The 10,306-nt window shown below is 36.4% G+C and overlaps 1 protein-coding gene across 3 annotated transcripts in view; it reads right to left on the bottom strand.

Moving 5' to 3' along the window:
- Positions 1–765: 765 nt before the first annotated feature.
- Positions 766–10,306, bottom strand: part of LOC129227605 (uncharacterized) — an 80,003-nt gene continuing 70,462 nt past the window's right edge. Inside the window, exons 1-2 of one of the 3 annotated variants that reach the window (XM_054862193.1) lie at positions 6,035–6,128; positions 766–1,482 (exon numbers count right to left, since the gene is read on the bottom strand). In XM_054862193.1, coding sequence (XP_054718168.1) covers positions 947–1,480 — 534 coding nt within the window. In that variant the 5' untranslated portion in view covers positions 1,481–1,482; positions 6,035–6,128 and the 3' untranslated portion in view covers positions 766–946. Of the gene's footprint in view, positions 1,483–6,034; positions 6,129–10,306 lie in introns of those variants that run through there. The other 2 variants (XM_054862192.1, XM_054862191.1) reach the window with 2 other exon arrangements.

The raw sequence follows: 10,306 nt of genomic DNA, 5'->3' as shown, positions 1-10,306 counted from the left end.
TAATTTTAATCAAGTTAATTTTAAATCAAACGTGCACTTTTCTTCATTTGTTTTCCTATTGCTTTTTCCCCAGTGGGAGGGGCTTAATCCCTAAAATCCTACCCTTGGACAAGGCTCTGGTAAGGCCGGTTGTTTGGTTCCATTTTACAAATCGAAAATCCCCATTAGACCAAATGACCCTGAATTTGGAACCAAATATTCAGAAACTGGTTTCTGGGAAGCATATAAACTTCGTCTTTATAAATAAGCATTAAGAAATGATAATAACAAATTTTGGTTTGTAATTTTCTTCCATTTTCCATATTTTCCTATATTATTTATATATTTTTTAATATTTTGAAATTTTCATGTGTGCTGGCCCGCGAAGATCATCTTAATATAAGGTAAGCCGTTTGAGTGAAAAAATGTTGGGCACTACTGAGGTATGGCACCGAATGGTGCGTTTCATGATTGTTGACATGCTGACATTTCTTAAAAACTGAAAGTTCCTTTCAGCAAATTTCCTTTGGCGCAGCTCCTCGCATTGCGCTTCCACGCCATAGACCCGATTTCCATCCTGACGACAGGCACGGTCAGCCTGTACCATGTGCGCGGGGGGGGGGGTCGCACACTCGGCTGACATCTGCTTTTGCACTCTAGAGTCACGAAAACTGAGATGGACACAGTATAAGCTATTGCGCCACGAAGTTTAGTTTAGTTTAGAAACTTCCGTTCACCCAAAACCAAAAGCACTGAACAACCGGAACGACACATCTAAATTATGTAACAAAATCTTTTATACAAAATAAGTAATGCAATTCACAGCCACTGTAGAAAATACAGTACAAGATATTCATTTTAATGTGCTCCTTATCAGGCTGGGCTCAAAGTCTACTCAAGTGAATTTGCTCCTCCAGCCTGGAGCAAGTTGTAGACAATTTTGCATCTTTTCACACTAAACCAGGTTTCACCTATGTTGCACCACATCCGCTGTCAATGAAGTAGCATCTAACTGCAACGGAGTAGATGGATGAACAATAACCGGAATAACTTTTGGCATTACTTCTTTACCAAGCTCTACGTCGCCATCCTCTTGATTCCCCCATCCATGCTTGACAGTTCCTTTCTTGACAGGTGTCTCTGGCTCCGCAGAGCCCCTCGAAGAGGCAGATATCTTTCTCAGTTTTATGATAATTTCCACGGACAGCAACAGGACGAGTATACCCAGCACGATGCACGTGGGGCCGATGACGAGCCATGGCGTGGGATCCTTCTTGGGGCCTGGAACTAGGAGACCGACGAACAAAATGACCAGTCCAAGGGTAAGAAGAAAGGAACCGCAGACGAAGATGCAAATGAGTGTGCCCCTGGTAGCTGCACGGTGACTTTCACCTTTGAGGTCCCTGTCGCTGATTTTCCGACGCATGTCGTGCTCAGAAGTGTCTCTGCGACCGCCATCCTCCGCTTCCTGCCGTTGCCGTTGGTAACGAAGTAGCAACATCCCTAGGAGAAAAAATATCAATCACTCTTCAAGTTAGAAGCTCTAGAATTAGGAACGCAACTGATTTAATTTGCCCCATTGATTTCGCAAAGAGCATTGAATTGATCACAGAATACAGAACAAAGAAGACAACATGCGTGCGTAAGCAGTTTTTAGCCGGCGATTTTTCGAAGCCGATAATACCAATACAAATACAAATGTGACGACCAGCAACAGGTCATGGGCCCAGCCAGGCTGGTCCTAGTCTGTTTATTAGTCCTCAGTGAAGATCAATGGCCCTCTTACAGCTATCCACCCCCTTGCTCGCTACCGCCTCTTCCGGTAAGTTGTTCCAAATGCCCACGATCTTACTAAAAGTATTAGTGTTTCCTAATTTCCAGGTTAGCCTGAGGTTTGTTTAGCTTAAAACAATGAACCCCTTGTCCTGCTTTCCGTGCAAAAATTTACCCCATTAACATCTTTCATTTTGATAAATTTAAACAACTGAATCATGTCCCCTCTCTCTGCCAGTGGCCGCGTAGCTACAGTATTTTTCGCCCAGGGCGGTTCCTCAATTTGCCGCCCTTTCGTTGTGAAATAGCTAATACATTAAACTGACAGAAGTGTTTAAATTAAAACTAGAAATTTAATCAAAAAAAAAGTAATTAATTTTCATATACTTGCAAAGAAAAAGAACGGAGGAGGGGGATGCATAAGGGACCACACTTGGAGAAAATTGTTAAATTTACGTAAAAAATCACATTTTTAGGCAATTTTTACTAAAGTTATTAAAAACGGCGGTTTGGGTTTGCTAATTTTTTTTTTTCAAAATTCAAGTCTTTTTAGTGTTTCTTTGTTGACGTTAGGGGATCGGTGGGCACCAAAAAAAGAAAGGGTTAATTTGCCATCCCTAGAAAAGTGCCGCCCGGGGCGAACCGCCCTGCCGCCCCACCCTAGCTACGCCACTGCTCTCTGACTCTCTTTTGCTTCAAGCTATACATATTAAGCCTTTTAAATCTGGTATAATAATCAAAATCTGAAAGCTCCCTTACTAGTATAATAGCCCTTCTTTGAACCCTTTCCAATACAGAAATTTCTTACCTGAAGTTAGGAGACCAAAACTGAACAGCATAACCCAAAGGAGGTCTTACTAAACTCCTATTTAAAGGCAGAAGAACCTTCTTTTTGGACTTCAATTTAGAAACTTTCTAGGAGAACCCCCGAAGACCCCATCGTATATCACCTAAGATAGTAGATAAGTCTACGACAGTAATATCAAGTTTTTGGAACTTCAAGAAACTTCCTGTACAAAGTTCCGATCCTTATCACTAAAGTATTAAAACATATGCCACAGTTACGTTTTCTGAAAAAATCCGAGAGAGAGTCTTTTTTTTTCCCTAACATTATTCGTTTAAAATTCGTGAAGTTACGAACTTCATATGATGAAAGGGAGTTCCTGCATATCAGCTAAAGGAGGGGGCGATCGCCCCCATCGCTCCCCCTTGTATCCTTGTTGTTTTTACTTCAAGGTAGAGATATGATTCTTAAATATAAAAAAAGGTAACCACGGTACAATCCTATACGTAGCTTTGAGATTTGCGAAATTGATTAAAATGTTAAAGAGAAATTGTTTATCTGGAATTTATATCCGCTTCTTGATATAATGGGTTATAAAAACGCTCGATTTAAGGAAAAAAAAAATTTAGCTACACATTTGATGCACCTCATTTGTTGGTGTCCTCGCCCGTGCCCCATGTGACTATCCCTTTATCTGGCCCTGTCTGTGATTCTTTTGTTAAAATTATCCAAGAACTAGTCGACCCGTGCGGAAATCCGCACTACGCTTCAAATCGTTGCGTGAGGCATTACATTCATTAACAATTTGAGAGAAAGGACATTATGAAGAAGAATAGGAAAAAGTCAACGGATGTTTGTACAGAGGAAGACAAGAAGTTTGAACACATCAGTACAAATAACTTAAATTTTTTTTTAAACAGAGGTATTATACTCAAACTTACCAATAATATATGCGTATGCGGTTACAAAACTTTTTAATTACAATTTTGTAAGTGATAAGGTGATCATTGTTCACTTTTTGGCTATACGTATCTTCAATGCAAACATATCTATCAGTAAAAGTGACGCCCTTCTCATTATTAGCACGCCACTCTATCCAACCGAGCCAATGTGTCTTCACCTTTGAATGCTATTCATTGAAAAACAGAAGAAAACAGATTCTTACTGACAAAAAAAAAAGATGAAGTATTAAAGAAGTCATATAGCAATGCGTAGTAAACCAGCGAAATAAATTGAAATGTACACTTCTACTTTAATAAAATACTTTTTAAAAGTTAAACTGCCATCTACCGAGCTAAAATAGATGTTTTTGTTTCCTGATTGAAACAGTGACAGAACTGCAGCTCAGAGTCCCGAAATGAGTTTATATTACGTATTAATGGAAATTTGGATTAAAATTCTGCCGAAAGAAAATATAAAGCATTAAACCGATATTTTTCGCCATGGATTCGAACTGATGCCCATTTCATTATCAGCACGACGCTCTATCCACCCGAGCAAATGTGTTTTCATTTTCGAATGCTGTTCATTGAAGCAATGTGTAATAAAAAAAAAACACAGAAAAAATGGATTTTTCAGACAACAGCAAAAAAAAAAGACCTTGGGTCAATTTTTCGTCATTAGCAGGTACGATACGCTTTAAAATGGGTTGATCACGGAATTCGATTAAGGAATAGAGAATATCTCGCATAATGACAGAAAAACAGGCTCGAGAAATAATATGAAAGCTAAGATATTGAAGAGAAGTGTTTATTTTACTTTTTTTTTTCTCGGAAAATTTTTGAAAATTCCCATAGCAAGCTGCTTGAACGGTTATAGCTTAGATGGCAGCACATGTCCCTCATTTAATCGAACGGTTAAAACACAAAATCAATTGAACTGAGTCTGCTTTTTATGCGCAATTTTTCCAACGTTGTCAAAATGTGACTGGCTGTTATGATTTTCTTCGTATTCCGATAAAATTCACAGGTTAACTGGATTAAAAGTGTAATTTTAATTTGGGGTAGTATTTTTTATCTACAAAACGTCAAAAACTGTCATTACAAAAATCTACATTTTAGCATACAAAGAAAAATAATTTTTCTGCATAAAAAGTCCGAGTTTTTAAACTTAATAGTTCATTTTCTTCTTACATTACGCTTAGTTTTCTAAAAAGAGATAAAGCTTTAAAAAAAATTATAATAAAATAAAAATAAAAAGACATTTCAGTTAAGAACCAATTTAATTGCATAAGAACTGTAGGCTGCCTCAAGGTTTCGAAACAACAAGGAGCATTCGCATTTCATTTATTTTATTGTCTTACATGCGTTATACATTGTATGTTGTGTGTATATATGCTATGTAATATTGGTCTAAATTTGCTATAATAGCAGATCGTCCGGGCAGGGACGAACTTTCGTCCAACTGGGTAACAGCCGAACGCTGTACCGATGCTCAGCTCTGTCGTTCGCAACACAAGGTAAACTTATTAATTTAACTGAACAACCCAGCCCGGTGCTTTTAAGCTTTATTTATTTATTTATTTATTTTAAAAAACAGGCCGAACATAAGATTTTTTTCCGCCGAAAGCAGCGGAAAAAAATTGGAAAATTGGATTAGAATTCTGCTGAAGGGGGGGGGGGGACATCGAAACGAAAACGTCCGGTCCGGATTTGAACTTGTTCTCTTCCCGTTATTAGCACGATGCTCCATCCTACGTAGCAATTGTGTCTGTGATTTCGAATGCTATTCATTGAACTAGTGTGTAATAAAAAACAGAAAAAAAGGGGGAAAAAAGTTATTTTTTTGTCATAAAAACCATTTTTTGACCCTGGGTCTATCTTTCGTCATCAGTCGGCACGATAAGCTTTAAAATGAGAGGCAAATCATGGAGTTTGATCAAGAAATAAGGAAGATCTCGCGAAGCGACAGAAAAACAAGTCATAAAAATAATATATAAGATGGATTCAAAAAAAAAAAAAAAAAACAAAAACAAATTCATTGAACTCTTCAAACGAATAGATCGATTGCTCTTACAGAACGAATATGTCATTAAAAAAACAAAAAGAGAAAAAGAAATTTAAAAAAAAGATTATTTTTCTTTTTTTTTTTTGTAGTTATTAATCTACCAGTCCATTTTTGCTACTGCATTGCCATTAAAAATTTCATAACGATTATTAATATTACTTTTCTCGGATACTATTTCATTATTTTGAAAAATGTCCACTCCTAATCCCGCTATTTAAAACTCTAAAGCAAATTACCCAAGAAATAAAAAACATCCTCACGAATGAAACTTTTAAATATGCATCAAAAATATCTTTCTTGATTATCAAACATCGATCATTATTTAACATTCTTTTCCCTTTAGTATCCCAGCTCATAAGCAAACATAGATTGCTTAAAATCACTCATTAAACAGAACGTAGCAACCACCAAAAGCACGCGAGCTAATAATTCTACGCGAGATTCCGCAAGTTATTATCCGATACAAACTTTAACCATAAAGACTCTACTTACCGATTTGACCATATTTCGTACTTGTACATCATATTAAAATGTTAATTCAGGACCTTTTCAGTTATCATTCGTTCTTCTAATACTTAATTTTCTCTGTTATTGTTATAGTTCGTGCTTGGAAAATGTGGAAAAAAATTCTTTTTGCGCATGTCGGCGTTCGATCCAGAGCCTGCGTTCCCATTTTGACTCGGAATTTCGACCTGAAAACATTAAAGCCGTTGCTATAGAGCAGAAACGGTCAACTTGTTTGTCAATAAGACCAACTTCGCACGCTGACAGTGTGTCACGATCGACACTTGAAAGTTTTCTTTTGTTCACGAGAGGGAAAGGTGATTTTAAAACTTTGCGTAGTAAAATATTTATTAAATAACTAGCTGCGTCGCCCGGCTTTTCACGGACTACCTCGAAAATAAAGTTATGCCAAGAGACGTGTGTTCAAGAATCAGGCTCAAAGAGAAAAATAATCAGTAAAATTTTGAGGCACATTGCGGAAAAATAACCAAAAAATAAACATTTTAAATTCTCCGAATAGCCGAACATAAATACGGGAAAATTACGAATCTATCGATACCAGGTTCGATGGTCAGTTCACTGGAGTTCGGGTGAAGTAACTCAGACATAGATGAATGTATATAGATACATACATAGGTACTTATAGGTACATACATAGGTACATACGCTCAGTTTTTAATTATATAAGATAGTACATAGCCATTTATTAAATGATGCAGACACGAAAAATTTTAGTCTTTTTTATACAAAATATGCCTTAAGAGACTCGTCCAGTAACACTCAGATCAAAGAGTTAATCACTCTGCAATCGGTTGATCGATCGCGATTGCCCTGTTTATCGCCACTGCTATGGAACAGTGGAAATCAACGTTAAGGGCACCCCAAACTTAAATTTTTGTGAGGGCAGAAATTCTCCATTTGCCGAATGGAACTCCAAAATTTTGTCGAATGATAATAATTCTGTTATTTAGGAAATGATAAAATCCTTATTTTAAAATTTTATTTGTGTTCTGGCTCGCGGAAATGATTTTAATATGAAGTGTGGTTCTCGGCAGAAAAAGGTTGGGCATCACAATTCTACGGAATTATTTGTAGTTAATATCGTTTATCTTATTTTTTGATTTTTTTTTTTTTTTAAGTTTAAAACATTAGATTCTTATAAAGAGTTAGTCTTTAAAAAAATAATTTTTTTTCTAAATTAAATACTTCACTATTGCACTTGCATAATTTTCAGGAAAACTAACGTATTTCCATAATCGAAGTTATTATTGAACTGCGGAAACGTAACTAAGTCTCATTTCTAACATTTGTATGATTCAACACGGGTGTTAAATCTTATTTGGATAATCTACACTCAGCGCCATTTCACCTTCCACAAAACGTGAAACTTCTGAACAGTTAACTTGCTACAGACCGTGACAGCTATGAATTCGGAAAACTAATTATTCATTATGAAAACTTGGAGACCAGTTAAACAAGCTGATTCCAGTTAAAAAAGCAAAGCACTTTTGGCGGCGATTCCACATCGTAACTTAAGTAAAGTAACAAAAATTCTCAACATGTAACAAGCAAAAGCTACAACTTTCTCTTTAAAGAAAACGTCTTTTTTTATAAATAAAAACGTCACTAAGTTCACATCTCGCGAGAAGAATAATTAGCGTATACGTATTTTCTTTGCCAAGAAGGAGTGTATGCGGAAACGATTCATAAAATGATTTGGATAGCAAGAATACTTTTGGGTCATCCCATGTCAAATCAACAATGAATTCAATCTGACCATCTCGAATCTTCATGAAATTTTCAGAAATCGTACTCTTTGACACCTTAAATTCAGATAATAATTTTTTCAAAAAATCCATCATTTCTGATTGATGAGTAATTAACTTTTAAAGCTCATTAAAAAGCACCTTGTTTTACATGCCGGTGGCAGTGCTTTAAAGTATTATAACTCGTTCTACGGGAGCTAAAGAGTTGTATAATAGCTCATTTGAGAAACAATTGCATGACTTCAATTTAATATTGGCTTGAATACGTTTCGAAAAAAAAAATTTTCATAAAATTGAAAAGAAAAAAAATCAAGATTGTGTTTTTTAAAATTTTGAAAAAAAAAAAAAAATTTTTTTTTTTGGAACACATCTGAAATTTTTTATGTGGTTACCACAAAAGGACCAGCATTTGCTGTATGTAATGCAGGACAATTGAAAGCAATTTCTGCTAAATATTTTTAGAAGATTGAAATTCTACGGTTTCTTTTAAACACATGAAATTTTATTCTTTTCAAAAAGAAAGCAGGACAATGCCAGTTTGAAATAAAAAAATCAACAAAGAATATGTTCGTATTTGCGTGAGTTAAGATTGTTTATCATATTGTTATTTATCTGACATCCACCGAAAATCAGTATTTATGCTCCACAAATATAAAGCAACCAGACTACCAGAGTTTTTGGTGATGATAAGGAAATGTAAATTGCTCACGCGAGTATTTTGGTTTAATAATGAAGCTAAAAAATCATCAGAAATCAATGAGGCAAAGAACGATAATAGCAATCGTAATAATGAGTTTGGATATTGCTACTACAATTATTCGGCAATAACTGAAGTGAATCACATGTAGTTTAAGAAATCAATGTAGGCGAAGTCTCTTTATGGTTCATGTTATCATTAAAAGATTTTCCGTTTTTTAAAAATATTCCTATGATTTAATCACCAATAAGTAGCCCGTCAAGATATGACGGGTGAAAATTGCTTCTACATTTGAACGAAGCCATTGCCTGTCAGGTGATATTTTGATAGATGAAATTGTAACCCTAACTCCAGTGGATTAACCCTAAATTCCAGTAGGTAGCGTTCATTGTTGACCATTTTTTCGTTTCTTCATTTCGCTGAAATGAGTCTTTCCAGTGAGTCTTTCCAGTAAAACTTTTAAGTTATCGGATCGAGTTCAGCCTTGTCACAATAAAGCCTTTCCCTGCACGTTAAACGTTACCAAAACGTATTATCAAATTACACTTCTGTTTGTGAAAATTGCAGCACCATGAAGGAAGCATCATAGTTGAATGAAATTTAATACACAGTTGAGTGGTAATGGTACAAAGAAATGCCACGGAAATATAAGTTCGTTGCTTGAGGCACCTGGGGCCCTGCCCCTTATCCTCTGGTGTGGTATGTTGATAGTTCCCCGGTTGGGGCCATGGCTTTATTTTGGCGCAGAAGATGGTTGCGTGGATGTATGAGAGATGTGGCTTCCTCTAACGGGAGTACCATAATGGTTAGCCGAAGGCTCTTCAAAGTAAATTTCAACTAAAGTTTTTCTTTATTTAAATAAGTTTAAGTATTTTTTTTTTTTTCGCTTCCTACATATTTTTTTAAAGTTTTATACTTTTTTTTCCCCGTGGGGGATTTCTAGGCTATTTGAATGAATAAAAATAAAATAAAATTAAGACAATGATAAAATGTTGATAAGAAATTTAAAAAGGAAATAGTGAAATGAAAATAGATAGGAGCATGCTCCCAGCCAGAGTGTAGCACAATAACTAGAGTCGAAACGAGGTATGAACCCGATAAGGGATTCACTCACCCCGTTTCGAAATTGAAACTAAGCTAGCAGAGCGCGAGGCCTGCGAGAATTTGCCGGATCCAATGGATCGTAATTTGGAAGGATGTTAAGTAGTGGATTGCCAACACGGGGGATGTTGTAGTGAAATCTCTTGGCGAGCTTTTTGCAAAAGTTGTGGAGCGTCGGGATGCCAACCTCTTCCACCAGCTTGTCCGTACGGACGTACCAGGGAGGGTCGCACGCCGCTCGAACCATCACTCTCTGCAAGTTCTCAACTCTGTTAAAGTTAGAGATTGCAGAAGTCGCCCATATGGGCGCTCCATAGGTAATAATGGGTCTTAGGCAGGACTTATAAATGAGCAGTTTATTATCCGTTGATAAAACGCTTTTTTTGTGCAGGAGACAATTTAGTGGTTTTTTGGAAGTGAGGTACTTTTTGCGTACCTCTTCAATGTGAGGTCGCCAGGTTAAATTACGGTCGAACGTTATGCCTAAATATTTCGCCCGCTGAGACCAATCAATCGGGTCGGTATAAAGATGCAGTTTAATAGGAGGGAGCTCAGTTGTTCTTGTAAAAAAGCAGGTAGCTATACTTTTGTTGGCATTAACTTTGATTTTCCAAGTCCTTAGCCAGATATCTAGATGTGTTAAGTGGTTTTGAATTGCTGAAAAGGCTTGATAAAGTCCCTGAGCGGAGGCTAGTA

This window comes from Uloborus diversus, chromosome 8, assembly GCF_026930045.1.
Source record: "Uloborus diversus isolate 005 chromosome 8, Udiv.v.3.1, whole genome shotgun sequence".
Lineage (NCBI taxonomy): Eukaryota > Metazoa > Arthropoda > Arachnida > Araneae > Uloboridae > Uloborus > Uloborus diversus.
Note: the sequence above shows the minus strand (reverse complement) of the source record. Positions and strands in the feature narration are given on the sequence as shown.